This window comes from Mercurialis annua, linkage group LG2 (assembly GCF_937616625.2).
Source record: "Mercurialis annua linkage group LG2, ddMerAnnu1.2, whole genome shotgun sequence".
NCBI classification, from domain to species: Eukaryota; Viridiplantae; Streptophyta; class Magnoliopsida; order Malpighiales; family Euphorbiaceae; genus Mercurialis; species Mercurialis annua.
Genome location: NC_065571.1, coordinates 44,435,127 through 44,463,124, shown reverse-complemented (window position 1 = coordinate 44,463,124; position 27,998 = coordinate 44,435,127). Strand labels below are relative to the sequence as shown.

Below are 27,998 nucleotides of genomic sequence, written 5' to 3'. Positions count from 1 at the left end.
AATACATATTTTGGATAATTTACAAAAGGGTCCTCAAAATTAACAAATCTTACCATTTGATCCTAAATTTTTAATTTTCACAAACATATTCAAATCAATTAAAATTCACCCCAAACATTTAATCCATGATTCTAAACATATCCAGCAGACAATTTCAGTGATCGAACATGCAATCCTTGTAAATTTCATATTCATCACAAACACTAAAAATTCATTTTCATCCATAAATTCATGATCAAATCAATTATCCAATACACAAATCATCAGTTAATCATGCTTGATCCTTATTAACCATATAAATCAATTTCTCAACAAAAATTTTGGCATGGATCATCACATGCATGATTAAACCATAAGTTTGATTCAAAAACCTCAAGGAATATCAACACCAATTTCATCATCAAAGAAACATCCAAATCATAAATCATTGAAAGGGTTTATCAATCTTATCCTTGAGAATCTAAAAATTAGCCAATTTCACCAAGCGATTACAGAGAAATTAAATTTCTCAGTTCTTGAATCGATTCTTGATGAACACCTTGATCTAATCCAACATGCAACACTTGATCTACACTTTAAATGATGATCAAAAGGTGTTTTAATTTTAGTTTATCTATTTGTAGCCTTAGGTTAGGTAGGTTTTAGAGAGAGGTGAGAGCATTTAGTGAGAGAAAATCAGCAAATAAATTATCTTATTTGAATTAAATCCTGAAATGCACCTTTTTATAGGAAATCTAGGCTTACAATCGTTCATGATTTTAGACGATTGTCCATATATTCGACGGACGATCCCAATGGTCGAATTCTAAATAATTCTCTTAGGAAAAACATATCTCAAAATTAGTCCAATCCAATAGTTCAAATTGAGAGATATCATTGTTTTACTAAACTGCGTAATTTTCAGAAAACATCTGAAACTCGACTATAGGATTGGTTCCCAAACCAAATCCAAAATTTTAAATAGCTAAGAAAACATTCTAACACTTATATAATATTTATCAAAACCATCTATTCTTAATCCAAAAAAATATCGGATACGACAAACGCGTAAGACATTATACGTTTCACGTCGGAACTCGAAGAAACTTACGTCATTAGGTTACGGGGTATTACATGCCTGGTATTTTATGGACCGCCTATCAGATTTGCACAAGAGGTAAGGAAAGTTGCGGGTTGGTTCCTTTGTCACTCTTTTAGCGAAAAAGGCTAATACTTGGACACCCGCAATCCGTTTTCGTCAAGGGAGTATCATGGCATGGAACAAGCCTCCTTTGAATTTTGCGTATTTTGCCAACCGATGCGGGGCTCTCCGGATTGTAAATGATCATTTTGTGAACATGTTTTGGCGAGAATGTGATGCGACCAGATGTATAACGCCTTGCTCCAAAAAGCATGGGGCGCTAGACATGTGTGGATCTTGATCGGGAATTGATGAAGCCCCTCAAGGCCTTCATGTAGAGGGCTCAAGATGTTTCTCCTCCGATCAACTTTTGTCTCTCGTTTATGGACAAAATGATAATTTGATTGGTCGAATGATCTTAGTGGAGACAAATATTAAAAACTGCTTCAATTTGATGGAAACTTATTTTGGTCGGGTGGAATCCGACATTACTTATGTGAGATCGCGAATGGTTTGCATTGGGGTGCTCCTTCTCCTCCATCGGCTCATACTCCATCACATGCTGATGGTAAAGGTGATGATTATGATGATGTGGATTTTGTTGATGCAAAAGAAGACTAGACTTCATATTTTTTATTTTATTTCTCATGCATCTTCCATTTTTTTTACAATTTTTGCATTTTTCTTAGTACCAAAAAATGCCTTATATCTCAACTTGTTGTGGAATACATGTTTCTTGTGTGATTTAAATTAAGTCTGTCCTTTATGTATTGCCCTAAGTTTATTTGCAATTTCATCAAATGAAATTATGTTTATGTTTAATTATTTGTCAATTTCAATTTTTGAATTTTTTTAGTATATGCCTTCATTTTTTTTAGTTTTGACAAAAGGAAGAAATATTTGCACTCTACCTTAAGTGGATAGGTTCAGGTTCAGAAGATCGTTGAAGGATTCTTGACAAAGTGAGATGTCGTGGGCGCGACACTTTGCGTAGTCGTCGCCAGCATAATTTTTTGTCATCTTTTTAGATGACTGAAGGAGAACTATTGAGCATTATAAATATTTTTCGACCACCACATTACTTTAATTCTACAACAAATAAGCAATCAATTCTCTTCACTTCTTTAATGTGTGTATTAATTTACATTGATTGTTTTCTTTGTAGGCTGGTAAACATTTATTGTTTTACCATTAGTGTAGGTTAGTGATTAGTCTTGAAAATTATTTTACTGTGAGTTTGATTTTAACTCTAGAAAAACTCTTTTTTAATTAGTTTGCTGTAAGTTTAAACATTCTTTACAGTGGATTAATAAATTTCAATTTTTAATTAAGTTGTGGATGTAGAATCAGTTTGTAATCCGAACAACTATAAATATTGTGTTCATTTTATCTAAACTCAACCCCCATCCTCTCAGGTTTGTATAGGAATTCCATGTGCCACGTCCTCTTCACAAGTGTTGTTATGTCCGTTAAACTCACTCTATTCATCAAAAGCATGTACATTTATCCATCACATTAATTATTTGTTCATGATGGGGTAAGAAAGTTGACACCAGTTGGTGCACCGTACCCGCATGGAATACACCCACAAATTCAACCCTTGCAAATTCACCGCTTTTGCAAAATCCATGTATAATGTACTTAAATTTTTGTTTCAGTTTCAGAATCTAGTATATAGATATACAGATTGTTTTGATTGTTGTCTATTAGAATTAAAGTCATTTTTCTACGTCCAAATGAATATTTTACACAGAGTCGACAAGAAATTCCATTGATAACTACTCGTTTTAATCCTTTAGAGCAATTCAATGAATTTAATAAAAAAAGTTAGGAGGCCCAATGACCATAGATCTGGATTACTAAACCTGAGCAAAGAGTTTATTGTCTTCCTCGGGTCTGATTAAGAATGTTCCTTCTAAATAGAAAATGCTTCAGACATTGTCTCAATTTTTTCAACGGTGACGATTTTTCATTTTTGTAAGCCCTAACTATTTTTTAAATCCATACCTTTGTATTTTTATCAATTCCGACTAAATCTTTTAATTTTTACAATTATGTCTATTGAAAGTTTTTTTTTGCAATTATTAACCAAAACTTTTAATTTTATTTTTTTTTATCAATTGCAACTAAACGTTTATATTTGCTCTTTTTAAAGGTTAGATAATTTTTTAAAATTTGGTCGTAATTGATAAAAATCCAAAGGTTTAGATTTTATAAAATGAAACTCAAAATTTTAATTATAATTGCAAAAAAGGTATAAATTGAACGTAATCGTAAATATTAATAAGATTGGTCGTAATTGATAAAAAATGCGAGAGTTTGGATTTAAGAAATGATTAGGTCTTTTTGTAATTTAAAAGATTAAATTGAATGAAAGAAATTTATTTAGACCTGATCTATAAATTTTTTTATTTAGACCTGATCTATAAAAAATTGTATTTAGACCTGATCTATAAAATATTTATAGACCATCCAATGAAATCCTAGAAAATCTAATATAATTTTCTCTTTCTTCTCGATTTTTTTAGGGCTTTTTATATGTTTTACGGGTTTTTCCAGCCCAATATCTTTTATACGGGCCAAGCAATTTCTTTACTTTTCATACCGGGTTTTATTACTTTGTTGACCTAGAATTTTAAATTCTTATCTTTTTTACGGAATTCCTTCTCTTAGCTCTGAATTGGCGGTTTCTTTTTCTTTTTCCTCTGAAAATAGCGGTTTCTTTTCTTCTTCTCCACACGATTTCACAGTCGCGCACGATCTCCATTACTTCATTTCCATCTTTATTGCTTCTTTCTCGCTCAACTGTTGCTCCTCCGTTGTTAAATACTTGTGAGTTTCATTTTTTTTCAATTAATTTTGCTACTGTAATAACCGGTAATTGCATTTTGATTTTATTGTCTTTGATCTTATTTCTTTCTTATTTATTTGCTTGATTTTGTTTATGTTAATGATTTTGAGGTTTTAATTGTTATTTTGTTGTTGCATGTTGCTTTTAATTTGTTCTATTTTAGTTTTGTTTACTTTTTTCGCTTTATGTTCACATTTTATCATTATTAGATTTTAATTAATGTAAGTTTTAACTGATTTAGGTTTAGTTTAGTTTGATTTTCTTATGTTATTGATTGTTAGGTTTTAACTGTTATTTTGTGATTTTATGTTGCTTTTACTTTGATTTATTTGCTTTTTTTTTAATTTTTTTTTGCTTATGTTTATATGTTATGATTGTTAGGTTTTAATTGATTTAGGTTTTAATTTCCCAATCAATTTTTAATTTGAATATGTATTTGTTAATTTGTTATTTTGTTAAATTTAGAATTAGTTTATGTTTACTGCATGTTGATTTTTAATCTGGCTATTTATTTTGTTAATTTGTTAGTGTTTTAATTATAAGTATAGTCATTTCATTTTTAATTTTAAGTATTGTTTTGTTATGTTTATTTTTTTGAATTGTTGTTGTTTGTTATTTAGTTTGTTAACTTCATGTATTTATAATGCGGAGAAAGTCAGTTGGTCATAGACCGTCGAGAGGACTTCCGTCTGTTGCCATGGATTCTGATTCGCAATCTGTGGATAAAAGTGTGGATGAAATAATGTCGCAAGAAACTTTTATTGCTGGTGTTCTGAGGAATGAAGATTCTGAATCTATTCAGAATGAACCGTCTGTTACAATTGATTCTGAATTAGTTGATTCCGTTTTAAAGAGTCAAGGTGAAGTGTTGGAAAAAGCTACATCTGGTGTTGGAGAAATGAATGTAGCTGATGCAATAGAGCAGCGTAGTTCAGTGGAAAATGTTAAGGATGTATCTGAAAAGGAGGATTTAGTGCCTAAAGGAAATAAACCTAAAGTCGTTCGTGCTTTTGAGCGTCGAAGAAAGAGAGATGTTGTGGTTGATTCAAACCTTTTAAAGTCAGAAACTGTTGAAACTGAAGTTGCAACTGCTGTTCCAAAGTTAGCGAAGCAGCCTGTTCGTTCTTCTAAGCGTGTTAAGAGTAGTCCGAGTGTTGGTACTGATTCGATTGCTGTCGAACTTGCGAAATTAAAGGCATCGTATACCGTGAAAAAAGCAGTGAATCAAGTTTCTTCTGAAACTACTAACAGTCCAAGCCATGCTGTTAAACCTAACTCTCCTGAGAAAACTTTGAAGAAAAAGACCGGTGTTAAAAGAAAAGTTTCTTTTGAATCTACTGATTTGGATAGTGCTGCTGACAATGTAGACAATGTTGATAAGGTATTAAACTGTTTTTGTTTTTATTTTTTTATGTTGTTTTTATTATTTGTTGTACATATATGTCTTAATTGTTTTTTGAAATCTTTATTTTTCTTTTCAGCAACCTGTTGTTCAGAAAAAAATCACTATTCCAACTTCTATTTTGAAAAAACGAATTCCTCTTCAAAAGTCTGAATCTGAAGATGTTTCTGTTAATAAGTTAGTGAAGGTAAGTTATTAATATTATTTTTTTAATTTTTCTTGCTTTACAGTTGTGTTAAACATCTTTTTTATTTTGGTATTTAATGTTTACATTCTGTTTAGTAAATGTTACTTTTATGTTGATTTCCTAGGCTGTGAATAGAAGATCAAGTTCTGGTGTTTTGAATAAAAAAACTTCTTCTGAAATTGTTGATACTAAAGAAGAACAAGCTGATGAGTGCAATAAGGTAATTTGAAATGTTAAATTATTTTTAAATATAATGTTTATTTTATGTTGATATTATGTTTACATTCTTGTATTTGTTACAGCCTGTGAAGAATAAGTCTCCTTCTTCTGCTGTTAAGAAAAAAGCTTCTCTTCAGTCACCTAAATCTGAAGTAGTTATTGGTGATCCCAGTCAGGTTATCTTTTGTTAATTCTTTATTTTTTTTCATTTTTTTTAACTATTTTGTATATTTTTGTTTTTGAATATTTCGGTTTGTTAATATGATGTTGAGTTGCTGTTAATGTTATGTTGATATATTGTTTTTTCAAATGTAAATATTGTGTCTGAGTTTTTAACTTGCCATTTTTTAAAAAAATTTATGTATATTGACATTATGTTTAGTTGTTGCACATTGTTTTTGTTTATATACTATCTTATTGTATTTGCTATGTTTCTTAATAGATGTGGTCTCCCCGATGGAATCATACTCAATATTCTTCTACAAGGGTTGATCACTGTATGAAGCAGAAAGTTGTGGATAATTTGAAAAGGAATTTGTCTGAGGAGCAACTTAAACTGTTTAAGGAGACTTCTTTTGGTTTTGTTTTGGATTTGCCTGCTTTTTAGTTTGCATGGTCAAGTGATACACTCTCTCCTGTCAAGACAGCTTAATCATCCGCAACGAGACGAACTTTGGATTGGTGTTAACAATTTAAGAATTAGATTCAGCATAGAGGAATTTGCTGTGCTAACTGGTCTGAATTGTGTTGGGGAAATTCAGAAGATTGTTGATGTTGATAAGACTAATTCTTTGGTCGAGAAGTATTTTGTTGGCGTATCCAAGTTGAACAGACAGTCCGTTACAGAGTGCTTTTTGTCTAAGCGATGGGAGTCGGACGAAGATGCTGTTAAAATTGCTTTTTTGTATGTGTTAGAAATATATTTTCTGTCTGCTGTTGATGTTACTTTGGTGGAGCGGCACCATTTAGACATTATTGATTCCGGGGACTATAACTCATACCCGTGGGGTAAAGAAGTTTATGCTGTCACTCTTAGGTCGTTTAAGAGCAAACATATTTGCCAAAAGCAAGAATATGGTTATTACAGAGTGGTTGGCTTTCCTATTGTCCTGCAATATCTGTTTTATGAGTGCTTCCCGACTTCAGATGGTGTTATTTCTACGAAGCTTGGCAGCTATATTCCAAGATGCTTGAACTGGAGTGTTGGCAAATCTGTGAATTTGAGTGTGTTGGACACTGAGTTTTTCAGTTTAGGGTCCAAGGTAATTTATATTAATTATAATGTTATCTTTGTTGTTTCCATTTTTTTTAAATGTGTTTTAACTGTTTTTTAAATGCAGCTGGAGTATACAAGGATTATACCTACCACTGATGAAAGGAATAGCTTAATGTTGGATGGCTTTTTTGGAATACAGAAGAAGCAAGCTGCTTCTGATAGAAGACAAAGTGTTGATGCTGTAGCTGATGATTTAATTGACACAAATGCTGTAAATCCTAGTCAATCAACAGGAAATCAACATAATCTTAACACTGTTTTTGAGAAGGTCTGTAACCTTGAGAAGCAAATTATGAGTATGAAATCTGAGCAGAATCATGTTAAGAAGCAAATGGAAGATTATCATGTTGATTTGAAAAAGGACATTTCAGAAGTTGGTGCTGCTCTTAACAGTTTTGTGATAAAGATGAACCAATTTTTTGAGAAATCAGTTGATGTTGCGGTATATTTTTAATTCATTTTATATATTGTTTTAATTTATTTTTAATATTGTGAATATGGTGTTTATTTTATATCTCAACTTTAGCATGAGAGTGATAAAGAGCGTCGAAAGGACGATAATGAAGTCTTACCGCATAGAGTTGATGGTAAAGATAATGGTGATAAAGAAAAGCAAGAAGTGTCTGATAAATCTGCGTTTGTTGATAATCAGGTATGTATATTTTGATATTTTATTACCAGTTTATAATAATACTGTTACTTGTTTCTTATTTGTTTTTTGTTTTATATGAAGATATCAATGGAGGATTCAGATGTCGTTTTTACTGATTCTGAATTGGCTAGACTTGACGAGCAACTTGTTTCTATATATAGTACTCGTGAGGCTGATGTGAGTTTCTTGTAGTGTAATTGTAGTTGTATTTTTCAGTTTGGATATTTATATTTTGTTTTTTATATAGGCATTGTTATCAAGTCAAGCAGCTTCTCAACCTGGTAATGTTTTCTCATATTTCTTTATCAACAAGTAGTTAACATGTTGTTAATATTTGTTTTAAATTTTATGCTTTTATATCAACTGAATATTAACACAATGTTAACAACATGTCAACATATATCCTACGTGTTATTGATTTGTCTTATAGTCAATTGAGATATTTATGCACATATAGTTTTTGATAATGTGTTGATTTTTTTACAGTTGTGAATGTAGCTTCATTTGAAGATTATCCGTGCCCTTTTATGGATAATGAGTATAGCTTGCTAGATGCTTATAAAGATTGTGAAATCTTCAATTGGGTTGAACAAGGATTTAATAAGAAGCTTCGGTAATTTAATTGTATTACCTTTTTTAATTAATTTGTTTTTTTTACATGTCAATTAATTTACTGTTGATTATTTTTTTGTTTATTAGAATTTTTACCGGTAGATATGGTGTAATTGATCCTCCTTTTAAGTTTGCTGGCGAACTACAAGCGAAGAAGAAATGGCTGCATACATTAAATTTCGTGGGCTGTGAACTCTCTACATCTGTAAGTTTAATTTTGTTTTGTTTTTATGCATTAATTTTTTTATTCTAATTTAAAACTTTGTTGATTTTTTTTTCTGTGACAGCATGTTGATACTGTCTTCCACTATTTGAGAAAGAAGAGTGTATTGTTGAATATCCGGAAGCCAAATTTTACAACTGCAGACTCTAGTTTTGGTCAGATTTTGGAGGCAGAATATCGATCTTTTCTTGCTGCCGGTTCGAAGTCTATTGAAATTAACGCCAGTAATACGATTCTTGAATATTACGTGGGTCAAGGGTGTGGATACTCAAAGCCATGGACTGAAATCGATGATCTTCTCATTCCTATCATTGTTACAGATCCAAATCATTGGATTCTCGCGCGTGTTAACTTTGAAGATTGTAAGGTTTATGTTTACAATTCGATGAAGAGTCCGACGATGGATGCCATTGTTCACAATTATATGCAAGCTTACATCCATTATCTTCCCAAATTTCTGAAGAACATGGACTTTTATTCAACGAGGACTAGTTCTAGTTCATTTGCTCTTACTTCAAGTTTGGACAGCAGATACGAGTCATTTTCATATGAAAATGTTCCCTATATGCCAGTTCAAAGTGACAGGTCAGTTCTTTTGTTTTTTGTTTCTACATTATTTGTTTTTATGTTGATTTTTTTTCCGTATTTTTAACTTGTTTCATTTTATTATGCAGCGATTGTGGTGCGTTTGTCTGTTTATTTGCGGAGCATTTCATAAGTTCTAAGAGAATTCCTTCTACATTTTCATTAATGGAAATGGAAACGTACCGTAATAGGCTTGTTCAAAGCTTGATTAAGTATGGGAGGTGGAAGCAAAGTGTGAATCTTGTAAGTGATGGTGAAGAAGAAGCAGGACCTCGAAAAGATTTGAATGCATAGAAAAATATAGGTTGTTGGTTCTGTTTTTATTTTTAGTATTTTGTTATTTTTGTTATGTTATTCTGAATTTGAATCATACGCTGTTTTTTTTTTGTTGTTTTCAGAATGTTGATGTTATTACTTGATTATATTTTAAGTTTTTATTATATATTTAGCTGATTGATGTATCTTTTTTTACTATTTTTGCTCATTAACAAATTGAATTAAATTATATTATTTTATCCCGCTATTAACATTTTTATCAAAATGTTAATGTTAGTTTATTAACACTAAATTAACACATAATCAACAGCATTTTAACATAGCTTTTAAAAAAGAGCAGTGTGTTTTTTCATTCTATTTGAATATTTAAGTACAATACTTTACTACTATTATTTATTAATCTTACTAATTATCAACATGAGATTAACATAATAGTAACACAAGGTCAACATAAATATGTTAGTTTATGATATTTTAGTTTATGAACAATATGTGAACCATCCATAAATGTGGTAGTTTATGATATGGTTTTTTATGAACAATATATGAACCATCCATAAAATGGTAATTTTATGATTTGACAAATTTTTCCATTTGAAAATACTAATTATCAACATGAAATTAACATAATAGTAACAGAAGGTCAACATTAAATGTAAAATTTCAGCAAAAGTCATATTGTTTTATGAAATATATGAAATGAATTCAAAGTATTTTTATTTAATACAAATAAATCTTTCCTGAATCATAATCATCTTCTGCATGTTTTTTTACTGTGTCCCGTCTTCTTGCAAGCTCCGCATTTATTTTTTGACTTTTTTTCATGTCCTCCCAATATGCGCTTCTTTTTTGGTCTGCCGGATTTGGTTCTTGATTCAGGAGGCAGCACGATTATATCTTTTATTTCTTGCGGCGTATTCCATGTTGATTTATTTGTCATAGGATATACTGTGTGGTTGTACGTGTTGACGTACGTTTCCTTCATGTAGTATTTGGAACAATAGAGCAAAGGATCCTTGTTGTATTTCCTTATAACAGCAACTGCATGTGCGCAAGGAATTCTATCTGTTTGAAACCTTCTGCAGCAACATGTTCCTGTTTCCAAATTAACCGAGAAGGGTGTTTTTGTTTTAGTCACAGTATATATATTGTCATTTGCTGGACTGACCTGATAACAAAGAATTCAGTTAAAAAATCAACACATGATTTGATAGATCAACAATATATTAACAACAAGTCAACAACATATTAACATCAAATCAACAACTTATTAACAAATTTTAATTTTTAGAAATACCGTTAGATGCAGAGATCGAATGTAGTTTTCATTCAATATATCTTCGGCTACTTTTGACATATCTGTCTTTAATGATCTTGCACAAATTCTGTTTGCATGAGTCCATTTTTGCACAAGGGAACGTAGAAACTCAAGCATGGTCGTTATAGGAAGTTCTCTTGCAGCTATGTTTGTTGCATTTAATGACTCAGCAATGTTTGAAGTCATTGTTGAATACCTGTTGTTGGTGGAATAAAGTGTTGTCCATTTTTCGAAACCAACGTCATTTAGGTACTCCCTTATCTTTGGGTCAAATTTGTCAAGTTCTTCCATGTGTTTCCCAAACTGCTCAAGCGTATATGCTTTTGCTGCCCCAAAAAAGTGCTCTCTGATTTCACCTTTTGCTCGTCTATATCTTGCTTTGACATTGTTAAAAAGATGGTAAGTACAGATTCCATGATGTGCTTCCGGGTATACTTTTTCAATTGCTTTTTTAATACTGTCGTGTCGATCTGAAATGATGCACATTCCCTCTCTCACACCAAATGTTTCTCTAACTTTGTTGAAAAACCATTCCCACGAAGCATCATTTTCTGAATCTACGACACAAAATGCTAGAGGAAAAATTTTATTTGCAGCATCTTGAGTTGCTGCCGTTAGAAGCGTTCCTCCGTAAGCTGCCTTTAGGAACGTACCGTCAACAACAATTACTGGTTTGCAAAACCCCCAACCCTGAATTGATGCATTCAACGATATGAAAACATAAAGGAATCTCTCTTCTTTTGTTTCCAATTCAGCTACAGAACCTGGATTTGTTGATTTGAGCGCATGTAGATAAGAAGGCAGTAATCGGTATGATTCAGCTGGATTACCCCTTGTAAGCTCTAATCCCTTTTCTTTTGACCGCCATGCTTTTTGGTACGTCAGTTCGACTCCATACTCTTTCTTCATGTCTCTAATAATATCGGCCGGCGTATAAACAGTTTTGAAGTTTGCATACTTATCTTTTACAAAATTTCCAATTAAATCTGACGTGGCTTGTCTTTTATCAGCCATTCTCTCTCCCACTTTGCAGTTGTGCACCTTGTTGAATTTTCGCACGATAAAGACATTTGATCTTTTATTTCTCGAAGATCTCAGTTTCCATTCACACTCTGGTTCATTGCAGATTGCTATATATTCAATCTTGCACGACTTGTAAGATCTGAATTGGAAATGATTGTTGATTGCATAAATGCTTAATATAGTCTTCAACGTGCGCTTGTCTTTGTATTTCTGCCCTTCTTCTATTTCTATCGCCTTTACTTCATCAATGACCATATTCTCTACGTACGGGCTCTCGACTTCTTGATCTTCATTTAACAAATTTCCGACATTTGTTGCATATTGAAACATGTTTGAAACCGACTCTGAATTATCAATATTTGTTGAGTTGTCTTGCTGTTGACAAACTTCTGCATTTCTGTTGATGTTTTGTTGTGTTGATCTCGATGATGAAACGTATAATGATATATCTCTCATTTTTTTTTCAATTTCAATGCAAAGTGGAAACTGTGTTGGATCTGATTGTTTGCTTTTCATCTGGAAGTAGAATACTAAAGCATCATTATCTTGTATTATTAGCGGTGGATAATCTGGTTTAACCTGTATAAATTTTAAAATAAACAAAGTTTAAATATAGATCAACATGTTGTCAACATGAAGTCAACAATAAAACACTACATATTTGAAAAATTATATAACATTAATACATCATTAACATAATATTAACAATATGTAAACATAATAATAGCAATTATATTCTTACATGATTTTATCAACACAAATTTTAATAAGTTTGTATTGAAAGAATTAATAAATTTACTTTACCTGATACTTGATTTTCAGATTTTCTTCTTCTAAATTCACTTGTAGCTGGTTTGCCAATAATTGTTCAAGATTATTCATACTAGAATCTTTTGGAATAAGAAGTCCCTTAACAGAAAAATCTGTATACTGGAGTTTATCATTCCAATAGCCATTATACTGAATAAAAGTTGCAATTGTATCCATTCCTGATTGAAAGTCAACATTCAAATAAAAAATTAACATTGTTTCAGTTTATAATGTAGTTTAAGATTTTGTTTTAGAATTTCAATTATTACGTATGTTTATATATTTAATCAACATTACAAATACATTAATATCAAAATCTACAAGAAGAAAGTATAAATTTGAGTCTTACTGCTTATGGAGATCTATATTTTCTCGATTTTTCAAACTGTTGATGAAGATGAATAACAGTTGGCTGTAAGATCTTATCTGAGAGAGAAAAACGCCGATCTGAAGATTAATTTGATATTTCAGTGTAGAAGAACACGAATTGAGAGAGATAAAAGTTGAGGGAGAGGAGCTGAGAGAGATGAGCTGAGAGAGATGAGCTGAGAGCGAGGAGAGAAAATCTAATTGTGATGAGAGAGAAAATTATTTGATTTATGAGGGTTTGACTTGGTCAGCTTATATATGACATCCGTATAAAAGTTATAATTTTCAGCGCTGACGGTAGTTTTCATATTGAAAACTATGGTCCGTATAAAAGTTATATTTCTACAAAAGATGCATGTTTCTGTAAAAAGCCCATTTTTTTAACATTTGATTAGATAGGTCCATGAAAACCATATCTACGTAAGATTTTTCCTGAATTGTATATTCATAAAGACAATCAGAAGAACATCATAATAGAGAAAGTGTGGAAGCTTGTGTCACCCTCATTTCTAATACATGATTCGAAATTTAAAATGGATTTATAACTAGTCATCTAGTACGTCACATGCTCGAATGATCTGGAATAACAAGTCTATTCAAAATTGGCATTCCAAAATATGTCAAGACAGATTGCATGATGATGGTTACCACCTTAAGCACCTATATTCTCAAGGGCAGCACCTCTGTCCATTCTTTTCACGATGCCGGCAATAACCTGACAATTATTCAAAATGAAATTGAAATTTGAGAGATCTTAAGAGTTTAAGCCTAAAATGGCCTTAATCCAATTTGAAAATTAATGACAAGCTATATTGCCGTAAACAGAAACCTTAAAACACGAAATGCTGAAATGAAAAACAATGAAATCACATATTTTACGAGAATATGTTGTAGATATAAGGTTTCGGAGTTTCAGAATCATTTTCATAAGTAAAAACAAAACGCTCAAACGTAGGACTCCCAGCATAAATGAGATGACAGGTTTACCTTTCCAGGTCCTAATTCATAACTTTTACTCAGCCCTTTACTAAGAAGAGTCTTCACTGTCGTTTCCCATTGAACAGGAGAGGTCACCTACAATTCAAAATTTAGCATTCAGATAAAATTTCTGGATTTATTTTGTAGTAGAAAACAAATTTTTAGTAGCTTACTTGGCGTGCCAATATTTTCTTGATTGTGGCAGGATCTGAATGTGGCAGAGCATCAACATTGGATATAACAGGTAATCTTGGAGTTTTAATTGCTGTTGCAGCCAATGCAGCTTCCAATCTTGACACAGCTGGTTCCATAAAACTTGTATGGAACGCACCAGCAACAGCTAGCCGCACCTAAGATAAGTGGAAGGTTTTGTTAACTCTGGTAAAAATATTGCAATTGCCAAAATAAAAAAATTTACCGTCATTCGAGCTTTAAATGACTTGGCCTTGGCTTCTACTGCTTCCACTCCCTTCACACCTCCAGAAACAGCATAATTCCCCTGCCAAAGCAAATGGCGCAAGATACATAAACTAACAAATAAAAAAGCAATGATCAAAAGAACGGGGTTTGAAAGAATCTTACAGGACATAGGTAATTCGCAATTTGAACTTTATCAGCTTCATCAACTTCTTGATTTGCTGCATCACACAACTGCTGAACTTTCTCAGCGTCCAGTCCTATGATACTGACCATAGCACTTTTTGCAGCATCAGCAGCTTCCTGAAAGCAGTTTCTCGAGAAGATTACTATTAAGGAATGTCAAGAGCTGCTCCAGTAGCATTCAGATTTTAATGAATAAGCAATATATTAAACAGTTATAGATGCTTACCTGCATAGCTTCACCCCTTAGTTTGACCAGTTTGAGTCCATCTTCAAAGCTTACATGACACACATATTAAACAAAAACAAATGAGACAACAAACATGGATTTTTAAATTAAAAAAAAAAAAATGAAAAGGTTGGATCATTTGATTATGTGCAGTCTAAGGGAATTTTTGAAGTTCTACCCTAAAACTAGAAGCAAAACATCTACTAAAGACTAGGTTTGAGCTGTGCAAAATATTCACAAAAAAGCAGCAGAAGGTAGATATAAACGATGAGGTTAACCATATTTAAGATTCAGATCCTAGCAATGTCGTCCTGTGAATATCATAATAATCACTTAGATATATAAGCTGCTCACCTAAAAGCTCCAGCAAATGCTAGAGCAGTATATTCTCCCAAGCTGAGACCACATGTGACATCAACAGAATCAATTATCTGCTGGCCTCCATCACGAGAGCGGAGCACCTCAACTGCAGCTAGACTGGTAACATAAATTGCAGGCTGCAGAGATGCAAAATCAGAAGCCAATGAAAAGTATTAACTATGAATTGCAAGAATTACTCCATGCCAACAGAAGATATTGTTTTAGCACCAGTAACAATATATAAAATAAACATAATATCAAAGACAATAAAAGTATGATTGCAAGGCTACTACATTTTGCAAGACAATAAAGTAAATTGCAAGGCTAGACAAGCACACCTGGCTGATCACAGTTGAATCTAGCTTCTCTTTTGGACCACTGATGCAGAGGTCTAGAAGATCATACCTGCATTCTAACAGATTGAATCAGATTTTAGGTAAAAATAGTAATTCATCACGAATTAAAATCACCGAGCAATATGCTATAAAATGTTAAACATATAAAAAATAAATAAGCTACCCTAAGATATCATTGGCTTTCTTGTACAACTCTGCGGCAGACGCCACATTTTGAGCCTCCTTTCCCATTCCAACTGCTTGTGCACCCTAAAAACATCGCGGCGACACCGGCAATTAGCTAAAAATTCAAACAAGCTCGACAATTTTCACTGAGTACAAAATGCAAACACATAATAAATTAAGGAAAAATTATAAGAAATTGTTTGAATTGGATGACTGACCTGACCAGGGAACAGAAAAGCAATGTTAGGCTTGTAATCCTTGAACAAGGAATCATCAACAACGCCGATAGCTTGAGATCCAACAGAAACGCTCATAAAAACTCTGGATCGACCCAAATTTTTGATACCGAATCGTTGAACTCCATTCCGACTGAGACAATCAGAAGAGGTAAAAGAGAGGGGTTTGAGAGGGGAAGTGAGAGAACAGGAGGCCATGGTCGAGCTTGAAGATGGAGCGCGTAGAAGGAGAAGGCGCATGCGATTTTGTGTATAAAAAGGAAGCGAGTTGAGTTGAGTTGAGTTGAGTTGAGTCGGTTAGCGGAGTTTACAAAGAGAGACGTTGGAAATGGCTTCAAAATTAAACAAACCGGCCAACTGTAATGAAGTACACAATCTAATTTCAACCATTTCTTCACCTATTGCGTTCCTAAATTATTTTTCTACTAAAATTTCCTCTTCTAATTATATTTACACTCTATTTTTAAATGAATTATTTTAGTTGGTTTTAAAAGATTCAATTAAAATTAATTAAAATTTTAAATTTAATTAGATAATTTATTTTATCAAAATATTCTTTTAAGTAATTTTTAAAATCTTTGAAATTTATTAATTTTGACATGATCTTTTATTTGAAAAATTCTCTCACCAAAATATTTCACTCTAAAGTTTTCTTTCTAAAAATTTCTCTTTAAATTTCAGTGTATCAAAATTTATAAATTTTTACAATCTAAATTTTTTTCTCACTACAATTTATGATTTTTTTTTCTTGCTTATTTTCTATCTCTAAAGCAATGATTAAATAATCTGAACTTATCAAGCGGTTCAGCCAGTTGAATAAAAATCGACCAGCTGTCTAGTCTAACTGATTCAAAAATTGAATTGGAAGAACAGATGGTTGAACTGATTGAACTAACAATCGGATCATGAACCAAACAGGATTAATCCAATTTTATTTTTTAATTTTACTCAATTGATTCAACCAGTAATTGAAATGATTCAATCGATACGGGTGACCATATCGACTAGGAACTAGTTTAATTTTTAAGACATTGCACTAAAATTTAGATTTTCTCTTTAAAATTTATAATAGTTCTCACTAAAATTTTATAATTACAACTTCTTCTTTTAAATTTATAGATCGTCTCCTTTTAAAATTTATAAATTTTGACTCTTTAAAATTTACGAATTGTCTCTTTCTATAATTTGATCTCTCTAAAAAAATTGTCTATAATATTTTCTCATTCTAAAATTTTCTATTTTAAAATTTATAAAATCTTTCCTCTATAAAATTTATGAATTTTATGAGAAAGTATATGATGCAAATATAAATAACTTGAATTTAATATATTTTTCAAAAACATATGAGCTATTTTCTTCCACTGTAACGTCACCGTCTAGCATTGAGGATTCTTATATTCATGACTTCTCTCCTTTATTTTTTCTTAATGGAGGAACTATTTGGTTTTCCACGTTCATCAAAATCGTTCTCATAATTTTGCTAGGTCTTTCTTCTTCTATTTTATCTATAAGTTTTTCATCTCTTTATCTGTCCGCCCGATTTCCACTCCGAAACTCGAGCCGAAACCGGCGCTAAAAAATGGGAGTGGTTACTTCGAAACCCGTAGTAAGCCTAAAAATCCTTACAAATTTTTTGCGTTTAAAGACAAAAAAGTTCACAACCTCGTTGCAGAAACACGTTGAAACCTTTTCTTAAAACGCGTTCAAAAAATCATAATTGTATTTTAAGAAATCAGAGCGCAAACATCATTCTCTTATGACGTACCTGCTCTGTTTTCAATATAATGTTAAAATGCTATTATCAAAGACAGGTCTAACTCATTAAACGGCTGGTCAAAGCATTTTAGAAAACACGCAGCTTTTAAAACATATATCTTATACAGTAGTTCAAATCAGATTTTATCAAAATATATCGAACTACTGTAAATAGAAAGACATTGACTTTTAGAATTATTGTGAAAGTCCGACCTCGTACTTGATAACCTGAAAGGCGAATATTGGAGAGGGTCAAAAACATAAATATTTCTGCGTGAGTCTGCAATTTACAGTTGAATATTCAAATCACAAATACATAAAACATTTGTACATGTAAAATACTACCAATTGAAGTTTTATTTAAGCTTTTCCCACAAAAAGCGTCAATTGATGGAGTATATCTTCTACAATGGGTTATAACCTGCAAAATAGTGTTAGACTGCTGAACAGAATGTGGTTGTCAGATGAGCACTCTGATGCTTAAGTCAATATTGAGTTTGAGATAGTATTAATTGTCATTTTTTGTGTATAGGCAATACCTCAAGTCCTTTTATAGTGAGTATGGAGGAATATCTTGTTGAGTCTAAATATAAAAGGAATTCCTATTTAGAATATGAATTCAAATGGGAAAGAGATTCCTATTTGACATTTAATTCTATTTAGAAATAAGTCTCCTAGATAGGATTATACTTCTTTAATTAGGAATGTGATTCCAAATAGGAGTATATTCCTCGTTCTTCTAGATGATCTGGATCTTTTAGAATCTTTTTTATTCTCGATATTGTAGTTGAGCTATATTCATATTCTATACCTTGGAATATCCAAATTTAGTTATGATTACAAATTCTATGGATTCAGTCTTTTGTTTGTAGGGCGAATTCTTGTGGATTCTTTTTGAGGAAATTAGGCCCAGCACCACCAAAGGCCTAATTATTCTCACTTTTACAGCCCGGTCCAGTTCATTAGAAATATACGATTCATACCTTCTTCTCTTCTTTTTACCGTTAAACATTTAGAGGATTACAGTTTCTATCAAAACTCTGATTTCCTCACTACATTTAAGCATTCATGTCTGTATGTGTTTGAAATTCGAATCCCACACACTTCTTTTTCAACCGCTCCAATTTTCTCAACTGTTTCTCCACACTTAATCATCGTGTTCTTCATTTTTCAATTTTATTAGTTTTCTCTATACTATGGTGATTACTAGGTCTGTTTCCAAAAAATCTCCTAAATCTACGGCTGTAATGCCTAAAATTAAGAATCCTTCAAGCAAACGAAAGATTGAGTTTGCTGAGAGTAGTGGTCACAAAAGGAGAGTTGTTGTTGAAGACGACGATGATGATTTCGAAAATGTTATAGTTTCGGAAAAAAAAAATTGCTAAATCTGTTCTTCCTTCTAGTTCAAAGACTGTGCGTACCGTTAAGGTGACTTTTTCTTTTTATAGTTTTAATTTTTTTGCATTTTCATGTATTTTGTTAGTTATTTAATAATTATGATATTTTATTTATTTTTGATCTGTGTTTTTATTTTTATTAATGATTATTGTTATGTATATTTGTTGATTTTAGCAATAATTTTTAAAAATAAAATTTTATTTCAGGATTTAGGAATTTTTAATTTTCATATATCGCAATTTTTTTCTGATTTAATTGTTTTGGTTATGATTAATTTTGAATAGCTAATTTTACAATTTATTAACCTATTTTATAGTTTACTTAATGTTAGTTAATGGTTTTCTATTGAGTTTTGTGGTTTTTCTGTGTTTGTATTTGCTATGTTTGGTTTTTCTTATTTTCCAAATTTAAGATAGGTTTACTAACTAGTTTCTTTCAGTCTACTATTTTTTTGTTCTTTTATGTTTTTTGTAATATATTGTATTCTTTTATTTGCATTTGTTCAGGAATGGGATTATTTCATCAGGCCTGAAGATCATTTTCATTCAAAGGTTTCTCATAATGAGGGTGTCGATGTCATTTCTAATATTAAAAAGAATTTAACCCCTGAAACTTTGGAGAGATTTTCACAAACTTGTTTTGGAAAGTTTTTAAATATGCAAGAATTTTTAATTCAAGGCCAATTGATCCACTGTTTGCTTCTTAGAGAGGTAAAACAGCCTGTGTTTTATGAGTTATGGATCAAAGTTTCTGGTCAGTTGTTAAAATTTTCTATTGATGAATTTGCTTTAATAACTGGACTGAAATGTGTTGGTAGTGTTGATCTCAAGTTGTACAAAAATGAGACTTCTGATTTTAAAACTAACTGTTTTGGAAATATAAAGAAAGTTTCAAAAAAGTTTTTGGAATATAGTTTTCTTTCGAAGCGTTGGAGTAACGAGGAAGAGGCTTTTCAAATGGCTGTCTTGTATTTCATTGAAATATTTTTATATAATAACAAAAGTGAGTCAAATGTTCGTGATGCACATTTTAACCTTGTTTGTAGTGGTGACTTTGAAAATTTCCCATGGGGAAAAGATTTGTTTCATGCTACTTTGGAGTTTTTAAAAAGTAAACTCAGTTTATGGAAAAACTGTGATTTTTTAAAGAAAAAATCGAGATCTTCTGATACCCGACCTTCAAGCCGATATGACGGATTCCCTTTGGCCTTCCAAACTTGGTTTTTCGAGTGTTGCCCTGCTCTCGAAGGTGGAATAGCTTCTTGTTGTGGAACTGAAATTCCTCGCATTTTGCGTTGGAAGGTTACAACTCTTCAGAGTTGGTCTTATTTGTGCCGAAACCTCTTTGATCAATCTGCTGAACAGGTTTATATTTTATATACTTTAATTAAATTATATAGAGTTTGTTTATAAACCCTGGTTTTATATATTTATGTTAAAAAACACTCATACACTGTTGGAACACTGTTGGAACACTATTGGTAAACTATTTAATAGAATTTGTTTAACAGTATGTATATTATCACGTAGCTGAGTTTATTTAACTGTTTTTTTTATGTTGTTTGTCTTTTTTTGTTCAGTTAAAATTATGCTATATTACACCAACCGTTGAGGAGAGGACGTTGTTGAACTTAGAGGGGCTGTTTTTAAAAGGAAAGCGTAAAGTCGAAATGGAGCTAGAGGATAGTGAAGGAGTTAATTTTAAAACCAAAATTAATAAATTGGTTTTGAATCAGTCGAAGATGTTCAATGAGTTTGCTGCTATCAAGACATTCATAGAGACTGAATTCTTTGATGTCAAGAATCAATTGGTTGAATTGAAAAGTCTAATCACTGCGGCTGCTCGTCGAGATACTGTCGAGGTAAACATTTAGTAATCCTTTGTTTTATAGTTAGTAAACTTTTTATGTAATTCATTATTTACCTTGTTATATTTTGTTTTTGATCTTTTGTGTAGGTGGATGCTCGTGGTCTTGTTTCTTCTTCAGAAGAAACTGTTAGTGAACATTCGATGAGAGTGAATCAAGAAAGCATTGATAACAAGGGTGATGAGAATGAGCAGAATAAGAAAGTGGAAAGTAATGCGAACGATCCTACTGACATACCGAAAAGCGATGACGTCGGTGATTCTAAGGATCATATGAATGACCATACTGATGACAGCGATGATAGCGGCAGTGAGGATAAGGTTGATCCGAATGAGACTCGCGATAGAGAGGAAAGTGATGATAGCGAAAATAGTGATGATGACATGACAGATGATAAGAGTGAAAGAGATGACAGAGCAGGTGATATAAAAAAGGATGATGAGAGAAGGGATGGCTCAAGCTATGGGAATGCAGTTGACGAGAGGTTCAATTATGCGTACAAAGATCGTGAGGATGGTGAAAGTTATGAAAAGAAAGTTGATGAGGGTAATGATGTATCAAAAGAGAATGAAAAAGTTAGACAACGTAGCAAAAAGGTAATTTTTTCTAGGTATTTTTTATTAAATTATTTACTGGCTTTATATGGTTATTAACTTCTTCTTTTTTTTTATGTAAGGCTGATTCTGTTGATAGTCGTCCTACTTTCAATCTTCTAGAATCAAGTACTCAAGGGAGTCCTAGTACATTTGATTCAGTTGAAATAATGGGTCTTACCAAAGCTGTTGATCTTGCTGAAATAGAAGCCGGTCTTGTTTCTAATGTAATTATTTTTATTTTCCTGTTTCAATAATTATTATTATTTTTATTTAATGGTGTACTTATGGTTTACTAATAGTTTGCTAATTGAATTTTTTTTTAAGGTTAATGCCGTTGATTCTTTTTTTGAAAAGAAAGTTGATGAGGGGATTAATGTGATGCAAAAGGGTGAAAATGAATCAAAGATAGCGAAAAGGTAGAATTGATTACCCTTACACTTTTTAATTAATTAACTTGTGCTTTTGTCATTCTTATTAATTTTTTTTAAGGTTGATTTAGTTGATAGTCGTCCTACTCTCAATACTTTTGAAGCAAGTACACAAGGGACTTCTAGTACATTTGACTCAGTTGAAATACGTGCTATCGATAAAGCTGAAAGAGACGCTATCAATAAAGCTCAAATAGACGCTGTTGATAAAGCTGAAAGAGACGCTGGTCTTCTTGGCAAGGTAATTTGTTTATTACTTTTATTCTGATTTAAAGTAAGTTTTTTGACAAATTACTAACAGTATACCAATAGTTTACCAATAGTTTACCAATATACATTTTATTTGTTTTTTGACTGTTATTAATATATAGTTTTTATTTAGAAGGTTTATGAAGTTGATGAGGGATTAGAGGATGAATCTATATTTGATGAAGCTTGTCTCAATGATCTTGCTTATGTTTGTGATCGTATTGAAAAACAAGCTGCTGATCGTATTGAACAACAAGCTGCTGATCAAGTTGCAAAAGAAGCTTCCGCTGGTCAAGTTGCAAAAGAAGCTTCCGCTGGTCAAGTTGCAAAAGAAGCTTCTGAGGTATTTATTAAAATTTAATAGTGAATAATAATTTATTGTTGTTTTTTTATAAATTAATTTTTTTTAAATAGTTGCAGAAGGCGTCTTTGAAAGAAATTACTGTGTATCGAGGCAGTCCATCAGAGGTAGTATTTCAATTATATTTACTATTTTTTTGTTATAGTAAGTAGGTTCTAAATAGTTACTAATAGTCTACTAATTAGTTTTTACAGTTATTTTTGTGATTTTATTTGATATAATAATAATAATGGCAGCAAATTTCAAAGATTGCCTCTGAGTTCAAAATTCCTTATGCAAAGCCACTAGCATTTATCAAGGCTAAAGAGAACGTAAAATGTGTGAAGAAACTGAATCCTCTTGACGATAATGTTGATGGAGATATCCAATGTGCAGAACTACAAGATTTTGTTGACTGGATTCAGTGTGGCCTGAGGCCTGATCTTAAGTACGTTTTTCTATTTTTAAGTTTTATTATTTTAATGCATTATAAATATATTTTAACTGTTTTTTGTTTTGATATTTGTAGGAAAAAGTTTTATCTAGATAATGACAACATGATTCGACCAAGAATGGATTTTGGAGTGGAACATATTTGGAAAAAATCATGGTTTTATGCGATTAAGTGTAGTGGTCAATTTTTGACGTCATCTGTAAGTATTTTTTACTTGTTTTATTATTGTGTTTAAGTACTATATTTTGTTTTAATTTCCATTTAACTTTTATTTACAGCATATCAATGTGGTTATGTATTACATCCGCAAGAAAGCCAAGTATAAGCTGTTAGATGGTTTGCGAATTACCACAACTGACTGTCTGTTTGACGATAGAATGTGTGCAACGTATGTGGCATATACAAAAAAGAAGAAGCATGATGTATCAACTGTCAGTGAGCGTGGTACTGTAGCTGATTTTATTCGTGGAGATAAGGTTCTTTGCAATACTCATTGGAAGGACGTGGATGAGGTTCTTTTTCCCATACACGTGAACAGTCAGAAACATTGGATTTTGGGACGTTTGGTCTTTAAAGAGAGATGCATATATGTCTATAATTCCATGCAATCAGCTTTGTCGAGGGCTCTTGGAATCGAAGCAGCCACGAAATATTCAGTTCTCATTCCTCTGTTTTTAACTCGTATGAATATTTATCAAATGAGGAGCGACATTGATTTCAACTCTCCTGCTTATTAGAATAAGGATTTTTGTGATCCTTTCAATATTGTATCTGTTTCCAGCCTTTCAGAGCAACAAGAAACGTAAGTATTTATATATTTATAGTTTTATATACATCTGCGTTTTTGTGCATTAAATAGGTCATTTGTTGATTATTAATTAAGTCTTTTTTTAAACAGTGATTGTGGAGTGTTCACTCTCGCGTTTGCAGAGCATTTGATTCATAATAAACCTATTCCGTTGACTCTGGATATTAATCGCTATCGGATGCGTCTCTCATATCTGTTGTACCGATATGGCATGATGAAGAATGCAGAAAATATTGTTAGTGATGAAGAGATTGAATTGAAGAAGAACGATGAAAAAGCAACAAAAAAAGGGAAGAAAAAGGTGTCAGATTAGTAAATGTTTAGTATAGTATGGATTTTTAATGGTATGTTTGAATCAGTAAAAGTTTAGTATAGCATGGATTTTAGTTAAACTAGTGTTTTTGGATTATTATGTGTTTTTTTTTGTATATAGGTTTTTTAAACCTATGAATGCTTTTACTTTAAACTAATGTTGTTCTAAATTTTTCTCTCTTTTAGCAACCTTTTAGTTTTCTTTTAGAAAACAATATGTGATATTTAATTTTTGCCTTTTCTTATATGTTTCGATTATTTTATGTTTTTTTTTCTATATAGATTTTCTAAAATTATGAATGCTTTTTTACTTTAACTAATGTTTTTTTAAATGTTTTTTAAAATTTTAGAAACTTGTTAGTTAACTCTTAGAAGACTGTATATAATTTTAAATTTTTTAAGTTTGAATATTTGTATTATTGTGTTTTATCTCTTTTATGATGGAAAGATCAAAATAGTGTTAAAAGAGTATAAATTTTTGTTAGTTAACACTTAGTAAACAGTCAGTTACCATTTAACTTTTATATATATATATTCACTCTTTTAGTAATATATTAGTTAACCTTTAGTAAATTGTTAGCTACCACTTTGATTTCCTGACTATATTTAAGGATAAAGAAGTAACTAAGATTTAACTAAAAAATTGCTAAAGAGTATAAAAATTAATAAAAGAACATTAATTATTATAAATTTTTAACACTATAGATAATAATTAGTTAATCACTAGTAAACTATTAGTTACCATTTAACTTTTTTGTATATAATATTCACTCTTTTAGTAATATGTTAGTTAACCCTTAACTCACTGATATATATATATATATAAACTATAGATAATAGTTAGTTAACGTTTAGTAAACTGTTAGTGACCATTTAATTTTTTTTGTATATATAATGTTAGTTAACCCTTAACTCACTGAAATATATATAAAAACTATAGATAATAGTTATTTAACCTTTAGCAAACTGTTAGTGACCATTTATATATACATGCAAATTGTTAAAGAGTATAAAAATTAATAAAAGAACATTACTTAGTATATTTTTAAAATACTTAGTAAATTAGTATTCAAATGCAAAATCAGTTTTTTATTAGTAAACATATGTAACTTGTTCACAAACAAACAATAATAGTGTCTAAAAAATTTCAATGATGTTTTATTACAAATCAATTACTGAAAAATAACATTCTACTTTGGTAGATTTCGACATGTCTTTCGGTTATGTCCTCTTTGATCACATCTTCCACACTTACTTGGATTAATTGTCTCCGCTGGTCCATTTATTCTTCTTTTTTTTGGTCTTCCAGCTGGTATCTTTCCTATTGGTGGAAGTATTTCAATCCTTTCAATTTCAGTAGGTATATCCCAATTGTTTTGACTTGGCATTGGATACACAACTCCATCATACATTACAAGCAGATTCTCTTTGGTGAAGAATTTAGAGCAGTATTGATAAGGATCTAGGTGTAGTGAGGATAATATTGCAAGTGTATGTGGACATGGCATCTCATCAATTTGAAATCTGCCACATGTACAGTTCTTTTCTCTCAGTTTCACTATAAATGTCTTTTCACCATCTTGCACATCATGCACATTAGTAACTGATGTTGAAGCCTGTGTTATAAAAAAACATGTTATAACTTAATTATAGAATACATTAGAAATTATAAATAGAACACTGTCAGTAAAAGAGTGAAAAATAATAAAACATTTAGTCCTCTAATTAGTAACTAACAGTTTACTAAAAGAGTGAAAACAGATAATAACAGCATTAATAGGTTTAGAAAACATACATACAAAAAAATAAAACATAAAACACAATAATTAAAAACATAGAAGCAAAGATAAAAAAAGTCAAAGGTATATATATATATATATATAGTCCATTAAGGTTTAACTAACATATTGCTAAAAGAGTGAAAAAATGTACCTTCATTCTCAAAGAAATTGCATAGTTATCTCTGAGATCATTTTCTGCTTTGCTTGTCAACTTAGTCATTGTACAGATTGCGGCATTTCTATTCGTGTAAGTCCATTTTTGCGTCAAGAATCTCAAATATTCAAGAAGTGTCGCTACTGGTAACTCCCTAGCTGCTTTGATAGCTGCATTCATAGATTCGGCTATATTTGAAGTCATTGTTGAGAACCTATTGTCTTTGCAATGTGATCTTGCCCATTTTTTGACCCCAATTTTTTCCAGATAGGGTCGAATTGCAACATTTATAGCATCTAGTTGTCCCATAAAATAGTCAAAAGACTGAACTGAGTAAGACTTTGCAGCTCCATAGAAACACTCTCTCAACGCTTTTGCATTTGTTTTCTTTCCGAACTTTAGTTTAACATTGTTTAGTAAATGGTATGCACAAATTCCATGACTTGCTTCTGGAAAAATGTTTTTGACTGCCTCAGATATGCTATCGTGCCTATCTGATACTATACACAATCCAGCCCTTCGACCAAAAGTTTCCAGTAATTTTGCAAAAAAGTATTCCCAAGAAGCATGATTTTCAGAATCAACAACAGCAAATGCTAGTGGAAAAATCTTACCATTCCCATCTTGGGTGGATGCTGTCAATAGCATTCCACGATAGGTTGATTTTAAAAATGTCGCATCGACTACAATCACTGGCCTACAGTACTTCCAACCTTTTATGGATGCATCGAGAGCCATAAAAACATATTCAAATTTTCCATCGGTTGTCTGTATATCTACTATTGACCCCGGATTAGTTTGTAAAAGCATGTGTTGAAATTTTGGCAAAATAGAATATGAGTCACATGGATTACCTCTAATCTGATCTAGCGCCTTTCCTTTTGATCTTCATGCCCTATTGTAACTCAAAATCACCCCAAAATCTTTTTGTATGTCTGCAATTATGTCTGATGGGGTATAAATTGTTTTAACATCCAAAAACTTTGTTTTTATATATTCCCCAATTATTGATGATGTAGCTTGCCGTTTGTCTTCCATTCTAATTTTTGGTGGACAGATGTGGATGTTATTCACTCTTCTAACAACAAACATACTTGTCTTTCCATCTCTTGAGGCTCTTACAGTCCACTTGCAATTGTCGTCTAAGCAATTGACTATATATTCCTTCGGGCATGATTTACTCACTTTATATTGAAAGTGGTTAGCAATTGTGTAAAAACAAAAACTAGTTATCATGATCTTTTTATCCTTAAAGATCTGCCCGACATATATATCATTTATACTAGGTTCAGTGACCATTGAGATGTCTTCTGGTGTTGTCTCAGCTTTTTCTTCTTCTTTGCTATTCTGTTCTCCCAAAATTTCAGCATATTTGACAATATCCATTGTTGTTTCACTGGAGATCATATTTTCTGACTGTCCTTCAATCATTGTGGCAGAATTGAAGCTTTCAGGTTCCGGTGATTGCCACTGTTCTTCGCATACTTTGTTAGTAACACACAAAGGAAATTTGGTTACTCGCATTTCCTTTTTTTTTAGTTCAATGTAGAATTGTAGGCTGTCATTGTCTTCAACTTCTAAAATCTGGTAGCTGTCTTCTAAGCGATATTTCATTTCCAGCTCTGTTTCCCAGTGGTTTACCTTCAGTATTCCAGCTATCATTTCCTTCAGTTTTTGAAAGTTTATGTCTTCCTTTATTATTATTCCTTTCACCTTATAGTTGGAGTAATTTAAATCTTTATCCCATACTTCATTGTAGTATACAAGACCTTGAAGTGTTGCTTTTGCTGCATCATATTTATATAAAATCAATAAACTTATAAAAATAGCATTAATTATCTAAAAATAAAATAAACACTTAATTTATTATAAAACTATTAAACTGTTGAAATCCAGTGGTAATCTATGAGTTTACTAACTGTTTACTAGCACTTAATTTATTATAAAAGTTCTCGTAATCTATAAACAGAATACCTAAACTAAGAAATGTACATTAAAATAAATGAAAA

General features: G+C 31.4%; 6 protein-coding genes and 1 long non-coding RNA gene across 7 annotated transcripts; 4 read left to right on the top strand and 3 right to left on the bottom strand.

The window, feature by feature from the left end:
• Positions 1-4,560: 4,560 nt before the first annotated feature.
• Positions 4,561-5,612, top strand: LOC130014759 (uncharacterized). The gene is made up of 3 exons (XM_056104677.1): positions 4,561-5,352; positions 5,453-5,560; positions 5,604-5,612. The coding sequence occupies exons 1-3, from the start codon at positions 4,615-4,617 to the stop codon at positions 5,610-5,612; spliced, it is 855 nt and encodes a 284-aa protein (XP_055960652.1). The 5' UTR covers positions 4,561-4,614.
• A 7-nt stretch (positions 5,613-5,619) lies between these two features.
• Positions 5,620-6,795, top strand: LOC126667356 (uncharacterized). Its single transcript, XR_008790090.1, has 3 exons — positions 5,620-5,780; positions 5,863-5,955; positions 6,222-6,795. It is a non-coding gene; the product is annotated as an uncharacterized LOC126667356 (long non-coding RNA).
• Positions 6,796-6,807: 12 nt separating this feature from the next.
• LOC126668576 (uncharacterized) lies at positions 6,808-9,523 on the top strand. The gene is made up of 8 exons (XM_056104550.1): positions 6,808-7,041; positions 7,120-7,323; positions 7,582-7,707; positions 7,789-7,884; positions 7,955-7,988; positions 8,194-8,320; positions 8,407-8,524; positions 8,607-9,523. Exons 2-8 carry the CDS (start codon positions 7,168-7,170, stop codon positions 9,192-9,194), a joined length of 1,245 nt encoding a protein of 414 aa, XP_055960525.1. The 5' UTR covers positions 6,808-7,041; positions 7,120-7,167; the 3' UTR covers positions 9,195-9,523.
• A 631-nt stretch (positions 9,524-10,154) lies between these two features.
• LOC126668575 (uncharacterized) lies at positions 10,155-13,257 on the bottom strand. Its single transcript, XM_050361764.1, has 4 exons — positions 12,904-13,257; positions 12,549-12,733; positions 10,701-12,323; positions 10,155-10,571 (listed from the first exon to the last, which is right to left on the bottom strand). Exons 2-4 carry the CDS (start codon positions 12,729-12,731, stop codon positions 10,155-10,157), a joined length of 2,223 nt encoding a protein of 740 aa, XP_050217721.1. The 5' UTR covers positions 12,732-12,733; positions 12,904-13,257.
• Positions 13,258-13,340: 83 nt separating this feature from the next.
• On the bottom strand, positions 13,341-16,219 carry LOC126669744 (uncharacterized). Its single transcript, XM_050363291.2, has 10 exons — positions 15,830-16,219; positions 15,610-15,695; positions 15,429-15,495; positions 15,085-15,227; positions 14,731-14,779; positions 14,484-14,621; positions 14,320-14,400; positions 14,075-14,251; positions 13,911-13,997; positions 13,341-13,638 (listed from the first exon to the last, which is right to left on the bottom strand). The coding sequence occupies exons 1-10, from the start codon at positions 16,085-16,087 to the stop codon at positions 13,576-13,578; spliced, it is 1,149 nt and encodes a 382-aa protein (XP_050219248.1). The 5' UTR covers positions 16,088-16,219; the 3' UTR covers positions 13,341-13,575.
• A 2,579-nt stretch (positions 16,220-18,798) lies between these two features.
• On the top strand, positions 18,799-23,671 carry LOC126668574 (uncharacterized). The gene is made up of 12 exons (XM_056104676.1): positions 18,799-18,957; positions 19,507-20,364; positions 20,580-20,861; positions 20,957-21,463; positions 21,544-21,687; positions 21,788-21,871; positions 21,953-22,132; positions 22,277-22,483; positions 22,555-22,608; positions 22,738-22,928; positions 23,010-23,133; positions 23,213-23,671. Exons 1-12 carry the CDS (start codon positions 18,799-18,801, stop codon positions 23,669-23,671), a joined length of 3,249 nt encoding a protein of 1,082 aa, XP_055960651.1.
• A 1,573-nt stretch (positions 23,672-25,244) lies between these two features.
• Positions 25,245-26,799, bottom strand: LOC126668573 (uncharacterized). The gene is made up of 2 exons (XM_050361762.1): positions 25,987-26,799; positions 25,245-25,670 (listed from the first exon to the last, which is right to left on the bottom strand). Exons 1-2 carry the CDS (start codon positions 26,797-26,799, stop codon positions 25,245-25,247), a joined length of 1,239 nt encoding a protein of 412 aa, XP_050217719.1.
• Between the last annotated feature and the right edge of the window lie 1,199 nt (positions 26,800-27,998).